Here is a 23741-nt window from a genome sequence, read left to right as displayed (position 1 = left end):
CTCACGCCCCTCGTCCAGCCTGGCTCCAACTGAGCTATGCTACCAGCAACTGCCACTGGCCCTTCTCCCTTACAAGGAAAATTCTTATCATGGAGGGAGTTCCACAGGCAACGCAGGTCAAAGCTGTATTTACCTTTCCCGGGGAATCTCCACAGAGGAACTAGGGGGTAGAGTGCATGTCTTGCTCGCACAATCAGTCCCATTGAACCGTAGGCGAGGCCAACCCTAATCTAACGAGGATGGAGAAGTCTGGGGATGCAAACCCCCTTCCTCGGTCAATAGGTCTCCCAAACCCTGTCTGGATTCCCTTTTAACACAATGTTTTGGGTCATGAACATAAAAATAAGGGACAAGGGTTTTGTATCTTTTAATTGTTTATTGTATAATATAAAACTACAAAAGTAAGACTGCTCATTTCCATGTACATTTGTCCAATTGTTTTGATTACAGCCCATACCTACATGTGAATACAGCAATCTGGGTTCAAATGTATATGTCTGTAATATTGCATAGAAAAGGCACAGCGCTAAGGTCTGTGGGGGAAAAAAATACAGCCTTCTTTTTGACAATAACAAGCCCTCTTCAACCACCATGCACTGAACATGTCACACTATATATATATATACACACCTTTTCCAGAATCTCTGCCTTTACAGATTCTAGCCTGGGTTACATTGTTAACCCTCTAAAAAGTTTGTTTCTTTTTAAAAAGGATTCCAGAATTTGCATTAGGCCTATTTCCTGAAAGAGGAGGGCGGGGAAGCTCAGACTGAACTAATTTCTGAGAAACATTCAGACTCATTAATGTAAGCACTGAAAGCAATGTTCACAAGAGCAGGATGCTGAAATCCGTTCAAAATTAAATCAATGTTCATGCCTCCTCGGAGCGAGTGAACCCATTTCTCAGGCAGGAACTATTACAATTTGCTCATTTAGTTTTTGAAGAACATGTAAACTTTGAGATCACAAAACTGAAGGCGATTAACATACAGCAGGGAGAAAACTACAATGGCTGCAGCACAAGCTAAGAGTTTAGTCTCACACTGGGCGTTTCAGGTGGCGTCTCGATCATCTTATTTTGTAGCTCACTGCGAGGAACATGAATAGACAGATGCCTTTAATTTTTAATACTTTACTGCTCCTCGAAGTTTCTTTTAAAAGGAATCTCTCCTTGCTTTGCATACAGATATGTACAGTCCACTAGGACTCTGAGCAGGGACTGTTACTGGGGCCCAATCCTGTATTGCTGGCAAAAATTTCCACTGAGAACTACGTATGAGCAAGGACTGCCTGATCAGTAAGCAATAGCAAAATCCAAACTCATGCAAAAAAACATGGTGCCCTTGGAAAGTGCATTTACCACTTTTTGTCTGTCTTACCATTTTGCACAAACGCAGTGTCAGTTCTGTTGCACTTTCTGGAGTAAGGGCATCACCCTGCAAACTCTTACTCGCTCATAGAGCCCCCCAGACTTCACGGGGACTGCTTGCATCAGTAAAGATTTAGGGCAAGTGTACACTACAGTGCTGTATGGCGCAGCTACATTGGCTGTAGCGTGTCTTGTGAAGATGTGCTTTGCTGACAGGAAAGTGCTTTCCCATTGGCATAATTACTCCACCTCGGTGACGTGACAAAGCTACGTCAGCGGGAGAGTGTCTCCCACCGATATAGTGCTGGTGTGGACAGAGTGAAACTTGTGTTGCCTGGGGGGAGGCTTTTTCACACCCCCGAGCGACATAAGTTAGATTGAGTTAAGCGGTAGTGTAGACCTGCCTTTACTCAAGCATTTACAAGATCAATCCCTAAAGCAACAGTGGTGGTATGCGGAACTTGCTGCTGCTTCTACTCAAGACTCCACCTGACTTTAAAGGGCAGAAGCGCAGGCCCCTTTAAAGGAACGGACGCATTACTAGTCTGATTTATAGGACTAATTTTGAGTATTAGAGTCTCCCTCATCCATACTTTTTGCATATTTCAAACAACCAGACCCATGTTGGAAGAGTGTGTGTGTGTGGGGGGGAGGGAATTAATATGAACCTTGCATATCCCAAATAGAACCCAATGCATTTTTTTTGAATCAGGCTCCCATCCCTTTCCATACAGATTTACATTCCTACAAGAGAATATATTCCTACCATACATTCTGTACATGTTACAATCCAGATGTTGTTAGCTCCACAATAAAATAAATATATTTACAATGAAAAAAAAGGAATAAATAACTTATGAAAAAATCACTTCAAATCCAAAGCTCTTTTATTCTGCTCCCATCTTGTCACTTCATTGCACATTATTGTCAAAATACATCACCTGGGTATTCATCTTTTATAAAGAAATCTTATCTTGACTGTTACACTCAGCCCTTTGCAAGAAGGCCATGCTATAGAAAGAAAGTTACTGCCAAAGCAGAAGATTTCAACAAGCATTTCAATCTATAGAATTAAAGGTTACAGTTCAAAATAAGAATTATCAACCTTTTGCCTAATTTTATACATCAGGTGTTTTGCTCTTTGTATATCTCCTGTCAACTTCCTTTAAGTACACCTCTACCTCAATATAACGCTGTCCTCAGGAGCCAAAAAATCTTGTCGCGTTATAGGTGAAACTGCATTATATCAAACTTGCTTTGGTCTGCAGCAGCGCGCTGCCCCGCCCTCCCAGAGCGCTGCTTTACCGTGTTATATCCGAATTCGTGTCATGTTATATCGGGGTAGAGGTGTGCTCTAATATTAAGGATTTCCCTACTTTATTACCAAGGATACACAGATTTCTTTTGAGTGGTAAAGAGTATTTTGAGATTCTCTCTCTTGTTCTGCAATTACAAAGAGACTTCAAACAACCACTTTTAAACAGCAGTTCACTGCTCTGAAAAATGGTGTTTATTTGAACTGTTGCCTAACATATGGTGCTTGTCTAAAAACACAATTAACTAATCCAAAGAAAGGGCAGTTGTTAAGAACTGATTTACAATAACTTAGAACAACAATAATCAACTGCTTACCATGTTATTGTTCTGAACAATCACCATTATTGCATAGCTTTAGGTTTTTGTATACAGATTGATACACCTTGTGGTTGCTATGATTCCTTGGGTGTTCCAGTTACAAAAGTTGTGGAGCCTGTGGCAGGATTGTTCTCTTACAAGGAATGGAAGTTGCTAAATGAACAACAGCCAAACATTACTGGATGCAAAACAGAGCGACCCTTCCCCAGCTAGCCCTGAGCCAACAGTTAAAAATGGTCCTTAATTTTAGTTGGTTGCTGCTGTTCTGTTTGAAGTTAGAAAATACTATATTGTAAGCAAACAATTGCGATTATATCAACATCTTGTTGTGTCAGATAGCATTTCTCTTTAAAATAGACTAAAACTGGCTGATTAATTAGGATCTAGAAGCATTTCCTAATTGTACATGATGCACTGCATTTAGAGTAGCAGTTCCTTCACTGCAAAATTTATTTGCTTTGTGTTATGTGTGCATTATATATATTTACTAGTAAATATATATGGCCTGTTTAAAGTGCCAATTTATAAAGCTGCCTTCTTACTTAAAGGCAGACAAGACCCAATTTTATCCATGACAAGAAGTGAGCAGAATTGACTGAATATTGCCAAATAGACATAAAACATAATTTAAAATTTCTTAAATAAATATAAAAGTTATTCCTAAAGAAGCCAAAGGCATGTCAACAATATAGGTTGTAACTTGCACTCATTAGCTAAAGTACCATTGAAAAACTAAAATGCCATAGCAATTTCAGCAACAGGCACGATACATTGCAAATGTTTTTTTAAATTAAATGTACAGCACAATGAATACGAAAATGCTATTGGTGCATCTCAGGTGTTACTGGGGAAGGAAACATGCATAGAAAGCTGTGTCTGTATATTCATTGTAAAACAGGTCTATAAAGTGTAAAGCAGGTAACACAGTTGATACAAGAAACGAACCCTAGAGGAGATGCCAAGTGATGTCACACGACTGGCTCCAGTTTCAACAGCAATGGATACTAAAATAAGTCCATCCAGTGCAGATAAGAGATGAGCTTCACTGCAGTAATACTGAAGTTGCATTTTTCAGCACTTATTAACACAGTGAGGGAGAAAGAATGCTCCAAGAAAGGGCAAGTGGAATCTTGAACACAAATTAATTGGAACAAATACCATGTATATCTTCTTTAAGAAAAATTACAAAGATGTATTTGTAAATGGTGTGTATATTCCCATTAAAATAATTCGCAATCACTTCAGCTAAGGAAATGCCGACTTGCTAAAATGGTAACATATTTCAAGTAACAAAAAGACAATTGGCTGTTCCAAATTTAGAAAAAAAACCAAAAAACTTTGCTTAAAAATAAAAAGATTATACGTTTGCTTGACATACTGGCTTCAGGATCAGGTTTTCAGTAGCCTTGATCTCACAAGAGAACACTTAGAATGAAGTTTCACAATTATCTCCTGCCAACTGTTTAACATAGGTCTTGGAGTCGACATGGCTCTAAGTTTTCAAATCACAGTAGTGCACAGGTGGCTACAGCAGCAAGTAAATATTTGTGAAACAGCCCCCAGCCCTTTCTTAAAGCACTGCTTGCATTCAGGGAGACCTAACTGCAGATTTATTTGATCCATTTTTCTCTTTGCACCATACACATATAAAACATTACAACTCTGTATAAAAGTACAAGTGGTTCTTGTACATCAATTATGCAGGAACTATGTGAGCAAATCCTATCAAAATAGCTATTATTTTGTGTGTATAAACAGCATTTGTTTTTAGAAAAAACAATATAATAAACTGCAGAATCTGTACAAAAATATAAAATAAATTTGGGCAGCAGTTTCTAAACAGCCATGTAAATGCAACACTTAAAGAAGACTAGTTAATGCCTCCAAAGGGCTGAATTGCTAAGTCAACCTATACAGGGCTAAAATGCCAAAAAGGTACTGAGATTATCTAAATAATAAATTTTTTACCTCTTGCAATAAAACTTATAGAAAAAATAGACAAATATGCACATGCAAATTTACAGCTTTCCCCAACATAATCCTTGTGCTTAGCTTTTACAATTCAATTTTTTTGTCGTAATATCATTGTAATATTGTCTACAATATGTATTCTTTCCTATACCAGGGTATTAGGTCTTCCTTGAGGAACCACTTAAAAAAAAATACATTGAAAGTGGTCATACACGGATGAAGGCACTCCAACTCTGCTTGAAGCAAAAACTAGTGTGATCCTTTTCTTTTAAAAAAAGGCAAGCAAGGATGCATGCACAGTGCTGTGAATTTGGAGGGGCGGGGAAGGAGGGAAGGGTTGTGAAAATACTACCAAGTGTATATACTGGTACATAAAAAGTCGGTATACTTTAAGACCCAACAAGCACCTCCATTATGTGATCCAGTTCTGTGAGGTCCATTTTGAAAGGCTGATTTGGGGTTACTGGTTGACTGCTATAGGGAGCTAGAGTTTTTAGGAGATCATCTGCTGAGACAGGAGCCATTTTTGAGGCAGCCCCTGTAGCAGATGTGCAAGGGTCAAAATCATACATAGATGTGTCAATGTCAGCAAACAGAATATCATCCAAGGTCAAGTCTGTAAGGAAACCTGTGGAAGTTGTTATTTCAAAATTGCCGGGTAAAGAGTCCATGAGTTTTGATTCACTTGTTCTGCTCTCTTGGACTCCCTCAGACTTTTGAACATTGGACTCACTGGAGTTGTCTTTAGAGTCATCTGTTGTTGCTGCTGCTGCTTCTGTTGCTGCTACTACTGCCTCGGTAGAGGTAGGTGTTGGACAAAGCTCCTCAATTTCGTCCAAGGCTGAGGAGAAACTGTCTTTTACCGGTTGGACAGCTGGAGGTGGTAGTTTTGTAGGACCATCATGTTGGACAGTCTGGGAAGTGCAAAAAGTGTCATCCTCAAGCAAAGAGGCTGGGGTGAGGCAAGACTCTAATGGTGTAGTGCTTACTAAGTCAGTGGGGTGAACTGGCTGAGAGGCAAGATGACTGAACGCAGGCTGAGCCTCTCGAAAGCTGTCACCCAGAGGGTCAGTAGGCTGTGAAGTGGTGATGAACACAGGCCTCAAGCTGCCTTCTTGTTTGAGTTCCTCCTGGATTCGCCTCAGCATGTTGTTAATTAAAACTGTCTTTTGCAAGCTTGGCTCTGTTAATGGCCTGTGGTTATAAAGTTTCATAAGGGAAATGTTGAAGATAGTCTGGCGCTGTAAGGTGTAAGACACCTTAGATGGACCGTCAGTAGGAGACACTGCTTTGCCTTCCAGCCCATCTTCATACTCGTCAAACTTCCGCTTTCCTCCTTTCCCCAACATATATCTGAAAAAGAGGTGGGGGCGTGGGAAATCATTACAATAAATCATTTAAAATATTTGTATCTTACAGCAAAACATTGTCTTTATGCTTCACATCGACAGCTCCGCGTCAAACAGTTTCTACCTACCCTAGGCAGATATTCTACATACCCGTGACACAGAGGGGCCTGAATCAGATCCCACTCATACTGGTTTCCCACTGGAGTAACTCCATTGACTTCAATGGAGTTATTCCTGATTTACACTGGTGCAATAGAGAGAACAGAATTAGGCACAGATAGGTCTAGTCAGAGCAAAACCTACCTTAGTACAACACTACAGCTGATAATTTAAACAAACCTAAGTAAATTCGAAGTATGGTTAGAGCTGCAACTATAATCCAGCCCACCGCACACCCATAGTATTTACACTATACACTGTTAGGTGCATTAGTTACATCCCTCTCATGCCAATGTGGGCACGCAGGGTGGAAACGAGGCTCTTCCATTCCTCTCCAGCATCTGCTGCTGCTGCTTCCACCTGCTCTGCGGTGCTGAGGCTGACTGTTCTGCCCTCCTCCCAGCTAGGTGTATGCCTTCAAATACAGCTCTCCTACAGGCATTAATCATTCCCAGTCATAACACTGCATTTAACGTAGGGGGTTTTATACTGAATTTCCCTTTTTATTTTAAATTAAAAAAATTCCAAGCAACTGTACACAGAGAGATTGCAGAGTCAACTCTCTGGCATTCCACATATATGCATACCCCAACCTGTTTTAGTCAAATGATTAAAATAAAGTCTAGACCGGGAAATGCTTGTCTCACCTCTCCAAAGCACATACATTACAAATGAGGGGAAAAAATCTTTTCAAGTCATTTAGTCCATCCTCCTGCCAATGCAGGATTGTTCTCTTCTGTGTAGTCTCCCGTTTAGTGTAATGTTAACAGCTACAGCCACCATCAAAAAGCGACTAGTAATTTGGGTCACCTAAAGTTCAGGGTGCCCAAATTTAGACTCCTTAAAGAGGCCTGATTTCCAGAATGTGCTGAGCACCCACCCTGCAGAAATCAGACACCCAATAATCAAAACACTCAAAAAAAAAAAATCACTGATCCTCGTCTATTAAGAGTATTTGTTTCTAGGCATTTCAATGTCCCAAACTGAGGCAGTCACAAATGCACAGTTAAATTTGTCATCCTATTAATGCTGAGCACTAGGATCATGATGGTCTGACAGCCTACCTCTGCCACCACCTGTCCTTTGGCTGGGGGGCTCGCCCTGCATATTTGCAGTCACTGTGGATCTTAAGCCCTGACTTTTAAAGGCATTCAGTATTCCTCTGCTCAAGGTTGCAAGGCCTCAGCCCAGATTCACAAAGGTACTGAGGTAAAATCAGTGGGAACTAGGCACCTAAATACCTTTGAGAATCCTGACCTAAGTCACTGACATGGCTGAATTCTATTTTCATTTTACACTCCTGTGTGCCTAAATCACTTTTGGGACTGGGACTCGGGCGTCTAAGTCACTTGGGCCTTGCAACACAGAGAAGCAATGCCTTTATAAATCTGAACGTTGCCATTTTCTATATTCATTTACTTAAGGGAAGGAGCTTCCATCATTTTGTTTGGGGCACTATTTAGGCTAAACAACAGGAAACGTTGACTAACAATGTTGTCAAAAGTTTCATTTCACTCATTTTTCACCTTGTTTATTTGAAGAAACATCAGCTGCCTTTTTCCAGTTGTTAGACTGTGTATAACATCCACATGCATCTGATGCGTGTATCTCGCTAGTCATACTGAATCAAAAGGGAAATATGACACACTACTGCACTTGCACAATGAGTCTTATTTTTAAAAGCCTAATCAAAGCACCTTCCTCACTGAGGCCTACATCCATGTAAAGTTGGAAGCTTTACAATTTCTTTTGAGGTATCAGAGGAGAACATTTTAAAAAAGTGTCAGCGAGCACACACACCTTCGTAACACTGAGATACATTTTAAAAAGGACCATCGGAATTTTATCCAACTTTCCCAAGGACATAAGAAAGCAGCATGGTGCTTTTCCAATCACAGATGTTTTATCAGAAAGTTAGAGAGCACCTGAAAAGAGAGGCCTAGAACGTGTCACTCCCATCTAACCAGAGTACCATAACTGTGACCATATTATTGCCAGCAGTATTCATTGGGTGGAAAAACATCGTATTTGAGACACACAGTAACCAGCTCAACAACCAAATTCTATCTTCATAAGAGGCGCATCTTATGCTATACACTTGGTGTACACACAGCACTCAACTACTTGTCAACCATGTGCAACTTCCAATAGTTCTGGAAGCAAACAGAGGTTTGGTTTTGCTTGGGGTGTTTTTTGAATCACAGTTATTACTCAGGAAAACAGATTGCAAAGCCTGATGGGGAAATACATTCTCTGCTACAGGTGGCCTCCAGATCTTTTTTCAGTGTTTGTGAGATTTCAGCCTCAGTCATTTTTTCCCCTACAATTAGGCTAAATGGAATGAATATATTGTACAAGAGGTTTTATTGGACCTAATCTAAACAGTCAAGAAGAGAGGCCATCAATACATCTCCCTTACCTGCACCACAAGCTCCATCAACCCCATCTGAGGAAACTCCTGCAGGAGGGAGACACTCTAAGCTGCTCTCACTGCATCAATCCACTGTGGGGGGTGGAATATCGCACGTTGCGGGGTAGAGGGCCCTAGCAAGCCCACATGTGCACAAAAGTCTCCCTCTTTGCATTGTTCACTTGGCTCCCGCACTCCAGAGTGGTGCTTCACACCCAGGAGCTGTGCTGCCACTGGCTTCCTGCTCACCCTTTCCTTTCACTGGGGTGAGGAGGATAAAGCAGAAAGTGAGGAGCAGAGAACTCACATGGTTTGACCCGGAGACAACACAGAGCTTTGTGAGAGTGTCTTGAAACAGGCTTAACGAGTGAGAGCACCGAGTCAGGCGTGAAACACTGCAGAGATGCACCTCCAGTTACCTGGAATGCTGCACCGACAGTTACTGCAATGAAAAAACGAACCACAGAGCTGCTGTCCCCTCAGCCTGACACCTCACTCCCCCAAAGTGCAGGGTTCACATGGAGGGCTATGCAGGGGGCTGGTGGGGCAGTGCTTCCTTGGCTCAGTTTCCCTTGCTCTAACATCCCCTCCCCATCGGACAGCGGCGGAGTGGAGGCGGCCTAGAAAGATTCTCATTTACTCAAGGCCATCTCTGCTCAGTCCCTGGGGTAAAACACAGAGTGGCAGATGAGATCAACTCCAGATGCACAGAGGGAAATTACAACAGAAGTATAAGTAGATCTGAACCCCATACCTGACCCTTACACAATCCTTACTGTGTTGCCATAAAAGGTCTACGGCAGTGGCCCCCAAACTATTCACAGTTGCGCCCCCCTTACTCCTGTCCACATCTCGGGGCCAGGAGTGGGGCAATGTGGTTGCAACAAAGAGCTGCCTGAGTCCAGAATCGGGCAGGATTATACTTGGAAATGCACTCATGCTGCCCATGCTCCTGTGGCTGCTCTGTTTGTAGTGTGCTAGCTCGTGTATGTCTACACAAGCCGGACATTTTGTCTTCCAGCTGCTATGCAGACAGACCCTAAGGGGACATCCACATAGCAATAAAAGACGAGCTGTGGCCTGGCTATGGCCGCCCAGGTCTACTGACTCGGCTGAGCTCAGGCTCCAGCGTGAACCAGAATTTCTACACTGCAGTTTTCTAGCCCCTGCAAGCCCGAGTCAGCTGACCCAGGCTCTAAGACTCAGTGCCCCAGGACTTTTATTGTAGTATAGACATATCCCAAGAGACAACTTCTGCACTCCTTACTCAAGCAGAATTTCCAATTCACCTGATGGGAGTTTGGCCCGAGGAAGGACTGTGCTGCCTGTACCCACTGGTTTAACTCTTGTGCAGCTTTCATGTGAATTGATCTAAGATCTTCAATCTTTCTTCTCAGCCCCAAACTTGTTTTAGGAGCAGTTTTAAAAGCAAAAACCCTTTGCAGAGTGGAGGGCAGGAGACAGAGTAAAAGAAGCGTGAGGGAAATACTCTGACACTTTCTGAAGTTTGTCTAACATTGAATCTAAAACAAGTGGGGGGGGGGGTGTCAATCTTTATGCCTAAAAATAAATCCAAACTCCAGATCTCTTTCTGGAGTTACACCTCTACCTCGATATAACACTGTCCTCAGGAGCCAAAAAATCTTACCGCGTTATAAGTGAAACCGCATTATATCAAACTTGCTTTGATCCACCAGAGTATGCAGCCCCGCCTCCCCGGAGCACTGCTTTATTGCGTTATATCCGAATTTGTGTTATGTCGGGTCGCATTATATCGGGGTAGAGCTGTACATGCAATTTAAAAAGGGGAAAGGGGGCAAAAAACCCAAATCAAACCAAAAAAAGCTGAGGAACCTGTAGGCACTAATCCAAATTTCTTGGCTGGCTACCAAGAATCCTTGTGCCTGGAATCTCGGGTGAACGAAAACTCTGAAATGTAGCATTACCCCATGGAGGTCTGTGTTTTCTCTCAACTCTAGTGCCAATTTCACGGAATGATCAGCCATTTTTTTTTGGTTTAAATTCTGCAGTGGCATGCTTCTTTTCACTTTAAATGTGTGCGCCAAGAGCAGAATCGCAAGGCTGACAGACACAGGATACATCAAAGTAAAGTGTTTTGAGCCCATTCCCAGGTTCTGGCAGACAGAGGCCAGGACACCATCCCTGTCCATCCTGGCTAATAGCCATTGATGGACCTATCCTCCATGAACTTATCTAGTACTTATTCTCCAGATTTGTATTTAAAGGCGAGTTTTTTAATGGTGTGGGATCTGCTGGAGAAGGTTTAAAGTTTGTCAGACCCTGGAAGTAGTTAATGTTTTAATATCAGAAAACATTCACCATACAAAGCAAAGCCTTCCTCCCTCCCCACTAAGAGGAAAGCAGGCTGTTTGGGTGGCTAACAGAGCCTTCCCATGCCAAGTTTTTTGTTTTTTAAAGGAGCTGGTTTCTCTACTAGGCACCAAAGAGCACGGTACCTGAAGTAAGCTCCTAAAGTGACAAAGGACACACACACAACCAATAAACAAAATAACTTCTCTACATTGTTTTCCAGGAAGCTTAGAAATGACTGAAGACTTCCTGTACACATGACTGTCTAGCTTTCACATATCATTCAGCCTTTATGTAGCTCAGTTCAAACAGAGTGCTGGTGGTGTCTTTTTTAAAGACAGAATGTATCAAGTAACTCATAACTTCATCTACTAACTTTACAGTATTTCGCCCTTCCAGAAATCCCCTATCAAATGGGTCTAAAACTCTCAATCTACAGAAGTAGCTACTTCTAGCCTACACAAGGAGATTTTCATTTCCCTAATTAGGGGACTAGAATGACTAGCATTGGAACTTAAAGCTAGCATTAAAAATATTTTAATTCTGGAGCATAAATGGGAATTGTTTTGAAAAAAGAAGAGTCTCTCAATTTCCATCAACTGCTTGTTCATCCTACATGACTCCCCCACACCCCACCACCAGTGATCTTGGGTCTACATTAGAAAACTCTTCAATTTTGCACATCTTGACTTGTTAAAGTATTGAGTGATTTAAAGTAAAAGATACCGAGGCAATATGCACCACTTAAGAAACACTCTCTCCAACTTGACTCCACTGGACTTGGTGAAGAGCCCACTCCTACACTCCCAAGTCAAAACTCCTGTTGAGGAACTGAGAAGGCCAACTTACCGGTCTGGCCAGACAGAGTAAAAATTAGCATAAACTTAAATATATTCACGCCCTCCACATATAGGAAGCCACAGTAAGTCTGAGTCAGACAATTATACAAGGCAGGGATAAACAACCCGACAAAATGCAGCGCTGTCATGGACCATTCGGTATTCTCAGAAAGGCAGTGCCCAGTAAGAACTCCAAAGTATATTACATCTCTTAGGAGCTGGTTTACAGTGACCTCAGGACCTCTTCCTGGCTACACAGGTTCCTTTTCCTTGGTATTTGTATCCCATTTCTAGTAATCTCTTGCAACATATTTCTGTAGTTGTGTTTAGTGCTATTCAGGTCAAGCCCAAAGATGACCGACTACATATTATGGTCACGTGTTTTAAGGTTTGATGTGGTCATGGGCATGAGCTACTTTTAAAGAGAGACAATGTAGAACTGATTCAGCCATTCAAAAGAAAAAGAAAAGTTGCTTTGAGATTTTTCCAGAGATATTAGCCACAAAGTAAGCTGCACCGGCTCCAGCTTTTGGAAGACCCAGTCCAAAAAAGCATCTAAGAACCATCGACTCTGTTTCAGTAAGTCTGAACTTGCTTTTTTGTCCTCTGCACTTTAGGATGATTACATACACTCTAGAAGAAGATGAACTTTACAAGAGTAAAGCTGGTGTCATTAGCACAGTGGGTTTGGTTTGGTTTTTAATTAAAAAGACAAGCGACGTTATCGAAAAACATCTTTTGCCCTTCATGAAGAATCTGGTTTTGTTTCACTGAAGAGAAACTGGTTTTGGTTTTGTATCACCGAAGAGAAACAGTCTGAAGATGGTGGTTGTCTAAAGCCAACGGCAAAATGATTAGTAAGTGTGGGGAGGCTTGTAACACTTCTGGTCCTAATTACTGATATGAGCCCTTCACTTTCTAGAGAACACAGATCCATACACATCTCTGAAGTAGTATTTGCCAATCCTGGTCATCAGGGTAGTCTTTACTATTGCTGGGCCCAATCCTGAAGTCTTTACTAATTGGGAATTTTGCCTAAATAAGAACTGCAGCACTGGAGCCATAAAAAGTAAAATGAAAAAGAAAACGGTTTGGTCATCTTGTCCCTAGACAATACAGGCTTGTTCCCTACTGTATATACTGCAAGGCTTTTCCCAGTTTAGTTTTAAATGTCTCCCATTCACAGTGGCTTTTCTTGGAAAAGCTATTCCAGAATGCAACAGCCCTCACTGCTAACGAAGAAATAAAAAGGTTATTTTAAAAAGCAGTTTAACACCTCAAGAAATATATCCTGCAGAATCCACAGAATTGGAATTGGATTTTTAAGAAGCCATATCCCCAATCCTTTTACTTGCGCAGTCAACTTTAGGAGTTCTTGATACCGAATGGTCTGAGACTCACTCTCAAAGCTAACCCGGAGAGTTTTTTAAAAGATACTCATATAAATCTCAACAATTCACAGGCAATGATTTGTCCTCATGGGTCCAAAGTTTAAAGGAAAGAAAAAACTAGGAGGAGCTGATGTGTGGAGGGTGGCTTAAAGCAGACCTGGCAGCGTCTACTTCCTGACTGAAATCCTGTGTAGCTGAAACCACAGCACTTAGATAAAAATTAAAAGAGAGGTAAAATGGATTATTTCACTCTCTTTTCCCTCAGAAAAAACTAAAGCCCAAATGCTGCAGGCTGAAAAGGGAATTGGGGAAACTTTCTCTAACTTTGAGTACACAGCTTTTCAAGCCTCAGTGGTGATCGCTCTGAGATTTTAAGTTTTTCAGGCACTTTCTGTGCTGTTTCTGTAACATGGAATATTATTTCTCTTCCCTACTTCAAATCTCAAAGGGCCAAATTCTGGTGAAACTGAAGTCAGCGAGTGTTTTGTTACAGACTTCAATGGAATCAGGGTTTGGCATGCAATGCCACAGGAGCACGAGTAAAGGGCATCTTGGGTCAACTGGGTAATTCAACTGGCAACATCATGGGACAGCTCTGATCCAGCCCATCTGTGTTTGGCACCAGGACAGAGTGGGCAACTTTAAGCCTTCTTGATAATCCCAGATCCTAGGGTTGGTCAGGGCAGCCAGAGGGACAAGCTTAAATTATACCCAGCCACCCCTGGGGTCAAGAGGCCATCTGGACAGTGAGGAGTGAGCACAGCAAAAGCATACCTCTTCACACACCTTTTCCCTCGCCCACACCCTGGAGTGAATCCCTCACAGGGCCAGACCTCCCTGTTTTGTGGCTGATTTGTGTTGCCCAAGCAAGGCCCACGATCTGGCCCCTAAATTCCTAGCAAAGACGACACTGATTGTGCCAGCCTATGACCACCAGCTGGCCAGAGGAAGGAGTCAGAAGATTAAATCTGTCCATAAAGACGGAAGCCCTCCAGCCTCCTAAAGGAGCGATGGATCCCTTCTCCCACAACCACTTGTTAAAGCTAGAAAGGAGGGGTCATTTCCAAGGATAAAAAGCAGTTACTCAGCTCTGGCTGGAGAAAGCGAACAAATCTAGCATCCATTTCTCACTTCACTTTGTATTTTTTTTTAAATCCATACGTACTGGGTTTTAGCCGAAGGAATTAGAAGAACAAATTATGTTGATTTAAAAAACAAAACAAAAACACCCACAGTCCTTAAATACACACTTTCTTAAAGATTTTGTTTGCTTGGTACAAAGGGGTTTTTAAATCCTAGCATAGCAATGTCACACTAGGTAGCTAGTACAGTACATACTTCATGGTAATAAGCAACTAGATTTGATATGCTGCAGCTGGCTCAGAATCTGTACGTTAACTGTTTTTGCAAGACTTCTTAGTGTCTGATTCTGATCTCTATGATGCAGGCTGAACACCAGTGTGATTCCTCCTAAGGAGTTTTACTCCAGAGTTACACTATTGTAGGCAAGAATTAGGTCCCAGGTCTTGATATTATGGGCACATGACGGGTGGGAGAAGCCAGAAGAGATGGAAGGCTCTATGGAAAGGGATAATACTGGGGTTGCTCTGCTCTCTGACTTATAATAGTTAGGATTTCCCATTTACAGTGTTTTTTTCCTAATACCAAGTTGTTAGTTTTAGGTCAATTCTGACCCAAGCTCCCTCTAAGCCACGTGGCCGCGCAGCAAGCTATCAAGGGCCATGCAGAGAGGGAAAGGCGCCTCTCCTCTGGTCCCGGGCTCCTGCTGGGGGGAGTCCTCTGGCCCCGCCGCAGCCCCAGGACAGCCTGCACCCCAAATCCCTCATCCCCAGCCCCACCCCCGAGCCTACACCCCTCATTGGAGCCCTCAACCCCCCCGCACACCAACCCTTTGCCCCAGCCCTGAGCCCCCTCCCGCACCCCAATCCCCTCATCCCTGGCCCCACCCCAGAGCCCGTACCCTCAGCCGGATCCCTCACCTGCCTGCATCTCCTACTGACTTTTTTTTTTTTTTTTTAAGGAGTAAAAATATTTTTTAATAAGCATTTGCAAAACTCTCTCGGTTGAATATCAAAAATTACAGTTCCGCACTCCCAGAGAGCACAGGGCATCACTCACATCCACCAGCCTTCTCTTCAAAGTGCTAGCAAAAACTGTAAATGCCAGGTGGTTTGAGGGTGTGTTCTGTAGGAAGCTACCCCCCCCCCCGCCATTTGCTTTTGTGGGCTGGTCTACACTGGGGGGAGGGGGCTAATCGATATAAGATACGCAACTTCAGCTACGTGAATAACATAGCTGAAGTCAAAGTATCTTAGATCAATTTACCTCGGGTCCTCATGGCCCAGGATCAACATCCGCAGCTCCCCGTGTCGACTCCGCTACCGCCGCTCGCTCCGGTGGGGTTCCGGAGTCGACAGGAGCGCGTTCAGGGATTGATATATTGCATCTAGATGAGACGCGACATATCAATCCACAAAAAATCAATTGCTACCTGCCGATATGGCGGGTAGTCTGGGTGTACCGTGTATGTGTGTGTGTGTGTGTGGGGGGATTACAGCAAGTTTTAAACCTCAATAGTAGAGGCTAGAAAAATGCACTCCATACATGTCAACTCAAGCCAGAATTTTCAGAGGTGCCAGTCATGCACAACGATAGTCATGACAGCCATTATGTGTGTTTAGTTCCTCTGAAAATCTGGCTGGTTTTATACAGATACCATAGTAGACGCACTGACACCTGGTAAATTAAATAATAATACTTAAACAAAAGACAACAAAAAACCCCCACAGGGGAAATTTTTAGTAGCTATCTTAAGTAGGTTTTAGTGCAGCGTAATGAAAGTTATGGCAGTCGTAATGCTAGGATTCCAGAGGAAGTTTAGAATCTCAGTATAGGAACATGGGAAGTCCCGCTGTTATCGCTGGAGTTCTACTTTGCACTTCCAGGAGGTCTGAAGTCCCTGCAGTGACATCCATGTTAATTGGAAAGTAAGGTGAAGCCTTCCCTAACAAATAAGCAATGCAATTATAAAGCAAGTCAATAGCGTAAAGCCAGCTAACGTGTTCCAGTGATATTTTGAAACTGTAATCCGATACTACTGTTTCCATCCTCGTGCCTTGCCTGCACTCCCTTGTTGCATACTGTACTATTTGAGGCCCAGAGGGCAAGGCAAGCTCCTGCTGTTTATTAATGATCAGACACTGAATTTCAACTGAGATCTGCATGCACACCACCCGCACTACTTTCTCGATAGTTCCTTAAACTTGCAGATTGAAACCTACCAGAAAGTTAACCTTTTTGGAACAACTTAAGCAAGCAACCCCTCCTCCCCTCCCCGCAACTCTCTCGTTTTAAATCTCCAACAGTTTTTACTGTGCTAAAAAAGGCAAAGCCACTCGAAGCAAGTCTCTACTCTTGCAGTCTGCTAAGTTTTGCAGGAAGCATATGCTTCTATTAAATTAGAAACAGTTTCTAATGCTGTCAGTTTGCTAAGTGTAACCTTTTCTCTTGGAAGAAGAGAAGCTGGTTTAATGTTTTTGACAAACTGCACTCAAACAAAACTATGTCAGATAAAGCTGGAACAGGCTCCAATAAATATAATTTAAAATAAATTAGGGCCTCATTAAATAATCATTTGAAAGAGGGACAGGTTTTGTATGTTATGGCTGTGTTAATAAAAGCGTTCATAATAGTAGAAATTGTATTAAGTTTTATTGCCCTAATACAAGTTGAAATCAAATTTACCCTCCCTTAGCTTGTTAAGCCATTAAAAATTACACTGAAAAAATTAGGAGGTGCTCCAAAGTACACAGGTGCTGTATATGCAAGGAAGACCAGGCATTTTAAAATGGTCACTTGAACAGAAATCACGAGCAAATAGCATAGGCAGTATAACACAGGTGATTGGATCTTCTTTCTGATACAAAGGAGAACAAGTGATGTGTTTTTAGAATCAAGTATTAATATGTAAAACACACACACATTGCTTACTGTCTGGCATGGAGCTGTCTTTAAAGCAGGAATGAACTGTTTTGGGGCAATACATATTATTTTTATGCCAGAGCCTCCAGGCAGCCAAAAGGTCAGTTCTGACATATTCTACCTTGTGTAGAACTTCTCTTTTGCCTCCTTGAAACAGTGACCAAGGGCATCAGTCAAGTGTGAACGTGGTCACGAGACTCAAGCCTACTCCCTTTAGGGATCAACAACTAGGGAGTTTCATGCAAAAATTTGCTACCATTGCTCACTCTGGCTCAGCTCCACTAGTTGGAGTGCTAGTATGGACCCTATGACCACAGACATAATTTAGACCTGCTTGGGGCAAGAGTAGCTAACACTGTGAAATACACTGGCAGCTCATTTACACCATTGCTACCACTGGCATTGGCAACGAGGGGAAAATATTCGCAAAACACAGACACGGCCTTATCCTGGGGGCACCTCTTTGTCCAAAGTCCTCATTACTCTTTTCCCGGAAAATCTGTCCACACTGCAAACCAACGAAGGCAAAACCAGGATTCCTACACTGAATCTGCAATGCTGCCTGGGAGCACTGGGAAAAAAAGAGCACATTCTCCCCTGGCAGAACGGGAGCGTTAGCTCTGCAAGGACTCGTCTCAGCCAACGTGAAGAGCGAGACTGAGGTTATTCCGAAACTCGGATCTCCACGTGGCAGTGCTGAGGAAGTTGTCAGGCCTGCCAAGCACGACTCAAGTTATATTATGCTGTATACACATGGTTCAGACTCCTTTCAAATGGTGAATTGTGCTGCCAATACACAGTAACACCAATATCTCAAACATCATGTTTTGGTTCCCTGCACTTCTTCTGAGGGAGAGAATAAGAAATGCATTAACTAAATAGGATCCAAGGCTAATCAAGGTGCATGGACTGTACAGAATAATCCTAATCTGATAAAAAACAGGTGACTTTTTTGTTATCTGAAGCTATGCCATGGGGCCTATTCAATGTTACCTCAGGGGGCTGAACTCAGTTACAACGTCTCTGAGAATGTCTCACATTAAGGGGCTCTCTTGTCCAGTAGTCAGCAATGCTACAGGCCACAATCCTGAAAGGAGAACCACATGGGCAGACCCCCGAATGAAACCGCACTCAACCCCATGGGGCTCTCTGCAGCATCATGCACTTCTACTTGGAGAACCCGGTTCCCAGTTTCTCAAAGCTGTGAAGCCTCAACAGTTAAGATGACTGGGCACTGCTTTAGGACCAAATCCAGTTGATTGTCCTCCATTCCTACTGTCTTCAGAGGCTTCAGGAATCCGTATGATGAAGAACCTAAAAGGCAGGCGCAGCTTAATTGTAAATTAAATTCAAAACAATCTGAAAGACCTACTGTACTAACAAATAGACCTTTTCCTTTCACAGTTAAAATTGTAACCTGTGATCATGGTATGCTACTGTACTCAGAGGATAAGGGGGATGCTGAAATATTTAACACTTATTTATCCCTCCCTCCCTTCCTCCTCCCTTGTAATTTTGTTAATGTGCTAAACAATGGAGTATGGCTGTGCTGTGTCATGTTCAGCTGGTTAAACAAGACATCTTTATTGGCATATACATGTCATGGTCTGCTTGATGTATTTAAAGATCCAAAGTCTTCAGAGTCTATTCTTCCCTGGATGCATGCAATTCCTGTAAAGGTTAATGGGAGTTATGTGCGCATCAAAGGGAGACGAGGCCCCTTTGTGTATAATGGAAGGTAGTTTTTCTCATGTAGTTATAATTACTTGGATGGAGTCCTTGCTTTCAGCCTTTTCATAGAGTCTTTTCCCCAAAGGTACCTTGTTTTTCCCCTCACATTTTAGGCCCTTAATAAAAACACACTGGGAACCCCCTCCCCCCTACTTAAAACAGAAGCTGAAGTGTTTGCCAAAATGCATATTATAGCTTTGAAAATGGAGTATTGCATAAGTTACCACAGTCAAACTGAAAAGAAGTAACTAGACTGTTTTTTTTCTTTTCTGTAAAGAAAAGTGTGGCACAAAATGCAAACTACATGTCAGCAATGGGAAATCATCTTAGCTTCTGTCTTGTAGGTTTCATATGTTAACCAGTTTCTTGCCACTGAAAGTAAAAAACCATGAACAGACTATAACAGAAAGTATTTCCATGATGCTGTTCTCACAGTGATTGTTCTTATGTGCTTAGGAGTAGTTTTCAACATTTTTTGCTTTAATAAGCAAAGCACCTATTGCTTTAAACAAACAGACAGGTCACAACAATCCTCAGGATCATTAGTTTTACATACGTCATCTAATCAGAGGTAATTGTTATTTTTGTGCCAGGCACTGCAAACGGAGGGCTTCAAATGTTCTGATACTAAAGAATCTGTGCATTATTACATGTAACAAATCTTTATAATAAGTAGAAAGGAGCATAAAACATTTTAATTTATTTCAATAGGAGGAGTAGCTATTATCCTGCCTCTACCACACGTGTGAACACAAGCAGAAAAAAATGATCCCGAAGAACCAATGTGAAAGTTTGCCAAGACAGCATTAAATGAGGTTAGACAAGTGGACAACTGTTGGCCTTTCAATCTAGTGCACTAAAGCTCTCACATTTGTTGAAATACAGTGTGTGTTTTCATGTTTTCTGAAGTAGAATTCCAAAAGCTGATAAAGGGAACTTTGGCTAGCATTGAACTATAATGAACCTATGGCAATGGCAAGTAAGTGGCAGAGAGATTTAATTTTCATGGTCTCTGTTTGATTCCACAGTCAGAATAACTAAATAGACACACAAAAATAGTATAATTATGAATATTAACCCACTCGAGCTGCATAATGTCCAGTAATTGAAGTGCTAATATCCTCAGAAAAAACTGTCACGCTAGACCTACACGGTTTTATCCTATTATCCACTTATATTTTATGGCACATTTTAGGATCAATTCCACATTTTAAAGCCTCACTAATACAGGTCAGTTAGCTTGGAATACTGTAACTTAAACACTGATACAGTGTGTGCATTTGGGGGATGAGAAGTTGGCCCACATTTCCCAGAAAAGTAACATCAGAAGAACAGAATAAAAAGAAAAGAGAAAGTGTTCTAAGTTGCATTTCTCCTTTAAGCCAGATACAAATCATACATCACAGCCAGATTCCACATTACATTAGTTTTCTTTCAGAGTTAGAGACTAGAAAAAAAAATGTAACCCAACACAGCAACTGTGTATTGTGCATGTCTTTTTGCACTCACAACTAAGGCATCACACCAGACAACCAAGGGTTAAGTTTAAAAATACAAAAAGGTATAATGTTCCCTTCTGTACATTGCACAAAATATTGCAAATGTGTGTGTGTGTAATCTTAGAAGCAACAATGTCCCAAATATATGGGGGTTGGAGTGTTTCAGAGGCTATGCATCTCATCACAGGAAGGTAACAGAAGTAAAATTATTGTATCCACAGGAGGGTGGGGTACTAAAGTTGCCCCCTGTTCAAAGCCCTCCTGACTGTGAGTGATATAAGTTACTGCTCTTGGCGAGAGGAAAGACAAGGGGACATGTGCTGATTTGCAGCAAATCACATTACAGTGAATGCTTAAATACTGCAGATTGTCACACACACACTCTCAGTGCAATAAGGAAGCAAATTTTACTACTGTTGAAAACACTCGGGTGGATTTCATGCACACCAAAGTCTCCTTTTTATGATGAATTAAGGAGACTTACTCTAATAAAAGAAAAATGTATATTTTAAAATATTAAAATATTATATATTTTAAAGAAAAAAATATTTTCCCAGGGGGAGGGGCTATCCTCAACACATGTGAAAAATACTGAGTGCATGAGAACACAGGAAGATGTTGCCATATTTATGAATTAGATTTAAGAACTTCATTTTTGCAGCTACCTACAGTTAAGACAAAGCTGCCTTTAGGCATTTAAAACTAGTCAGACCTGCTGTAGCAACTGCACAGTCTGTTTCGAATATGCCCTCCACACTCCTTCTAACCCCCACCCCTACATATCCACATAGTTTACCTCCAATCATGGGCGTTTCTTTCTATAGTGCAGTTCACTCAACAATCTTACTGCCTCCTGTGCAAGGGAAAGAGTTGCAAAAAGAGCAGTGTGAAAAAACTACTAAGAAAAAGTTGGATGTTAGCAAATCATAGATGCTAATCACATTTCAGTTGAAAGTCTGTTCGGCTCCTGCAGCACAATTGTTTTACCATGGATTGAAAATCATGGCTCAAAGAAAAATGTTTGGTTTGTTACAGATAATCCTGTCAGGTATTAAATCTGAGGAAATGAAATCCTTTCCTTAAACACTGTAGTGACTGAACACATGTCCAATAGAAGGAAGGGTCTAAACCTACCTCATGCAAAATTCCTTTGATCAAATTAGTACCATTTTCCGTCACTCCGTTTTTTAAAAAGCAGTTTTTAAAGATTCTGGTCATGCACTTGTATCTGCTTCATATAATTTTTATATATGTCGTAACATTTCTCTTTTGCTGTTTTTTTCTTAACAGGAAACGCAGGAAACGGGACCAAATCCGGTTCATTCACTGATGTGTAAGTAAGCCCAGTAGGATCTGGCTCCCACTTATTACACAGAATGAAACATATGACACTTAAAGTAATATAAAAACTGAACTCCAAAGCCCCCTGGGAGAGGCCATCCCAGCTTTTCCAAAGGCACAACAGGGTTGTAATGGGACTGAGGTTCTGGCTAAAAGACTTCAACAGAGTTACACCACTGTAACGGAGAGCAGAACCTAGCCATGTAATGTACCTACCACAGTCACATATTATCTATATTGTGGTAGTGCCCAGAAACCCCAGTCATGGCCCTGGGCCCCCGTGTGGCAGGCACTATACAAATACAGAACAAAATGCCTGCCCACCACAACATCCTTACAATCCAAAGGCTGTACAGTCACTTTGATTTTGGCTTCTCTGGACTTTTCAGAGACTGTGCAATCAGAATGTTGCAGTAACAGTTTGTGTTCCATTTATATTACATATTATTTTTTGCTGACTGCACTGGTAATGCTGGGAAAAAACAAAACAAAACAAAAAAAAAGGAAGACCAGTTGTGGCAAACATTAAAGTTCACTTCATTTATAACAGGTAAAAAAGTATATACACTAACAGGTCTTTCTCCATTCAGAAGAAGCAGGCCCTTCTGTTCAAAAGCAGCTATACTTTTCCTGATTGATCAGTGTACTTGTAAAATAACTATTGGTAGAAATATGTCAATTGCATCTATTAAAAAAAAAACACACACACCCCCCAACACACCTAGCATTCTCAGATTTGCAGATTCCACTTTTTATAAACCAATAGTTAGTGAGAGGATCAGCTACACTAAGGATTTGCACTATTACCAGCTGGCTTCCCTTTAAACTGGACCTTGCTTTCTTTTCTTTAGTGCATTCATGATCTTTGGACTCAGCAATTGAAGTCTGCTGTTTCTGGCACAGATTGATTTTTTTTTTGGCCAAGAAACTGTTGCCACTGAAGCGGTCTCCTTTTGCGCCCGGCTTACAAATATAAACTAACTCACAAGATAGCATACCTGCATTAAAAAGAACTTATAAAAGTAAGTGGGTCATCAGAAGATTGTCTATACCTTTGAAGGGATGCATTCCCTTTTATGAAAAGCTACACTGTAGTATATGTTACCTAAATGAAAAATGGTCATCACAACTCTGGATTACCTGCCTTCCTTCAGCACTCCTAGTCATGGACTATGGCAAAGCATTATACATCAGTGTGAAATATAAAACAACATTCTAAATTGTTTTTCAGATAAATGATTCACAAAAAAAAAAAGGCTCATTAATTGTTGGCAAAGTAGTTCAGCTAGATACTACTAAGATCTGTGCATCCAATGGAGATGAAACTTCACTTAAAGAAAATGTCAACCTACATTATAAAGTTTGAGTTCTCATGTTGACTGATTTTAGCACAGTGTGCCCAATTGTGGGATGCCTTTCAAGCAATCATTTTCAGTACTTGAGTCTTATGCATTATTTGTATTACTTCCATCAAAAGCATTGTGAAAAACTCATTATCTTATATTTTGGGTAAATCATGCTAATAGCAGCAAGCGTCTAAGGAACACAGGACACTTCACAATAAATCGGCATATACACTTGTTTAATTCTGTATATTGAAATGGTTTTAAATAAAGACAAACCTACATACGTTTAGGCTAAGAAGTTTCTTTTGTTTGTCTGTTTTTTAAACAACTTCTGAGTGAATAAAAATCAGCTTGACGTGAAAATCAAA

General features: G+C 41.4%; 1 protein-coding gene across 3 annotated transcripts in view; it reads right to left on the bottom strand.

Moving 5' to 3' along the window:
• Nucleotides 1-356: 356 nt before the first annotated feature.
• SERTAD2 (SERTA domain containing 2) overlaps nucleotides 357-23741 on the bottom strand; it is a 114923-nt gene continuing 91538 nt past the window's right edge. For all 3 annotated transcript variants that reach the window (XM_032776564.2, XM_075064449.1, XM_032776563.2), the window contains exon 2: nucleotides 357-6328. In XM_032776564.2, the coding sequence (XP_032632455.1) occupies nucleotides 5365-6324 (960 nt within the window). In that variant the 5' untranslated portion in view covers nucleotides 6325-6328 and the 3' untranslated portion in view covers nucleotides 357-5364. The remainder of the gene's footprint in view (nucleotides 6329-23741) is intronic.

Source organism: Chelonoidis abingdonii, chromosome 3 (genome assembly GCF_003597395.2).
Source record: "Chelonoidis abingdonii isolate Lonesome George chromosome 3, CheloAbing_2.0, whole genome shotgun sequence".
Classification (NCBI taxonomy): domain Eukaryota; kingdom Metazoa; phylum Chordata; order Testudines; family Testudinidae; genus Chelonoidis; species Chelonoidis abingdonii.
Note: the sequence above shows the minus strand (reverse complement) of the source record. Positions and strands in the feature narration are given on the sequence as shown.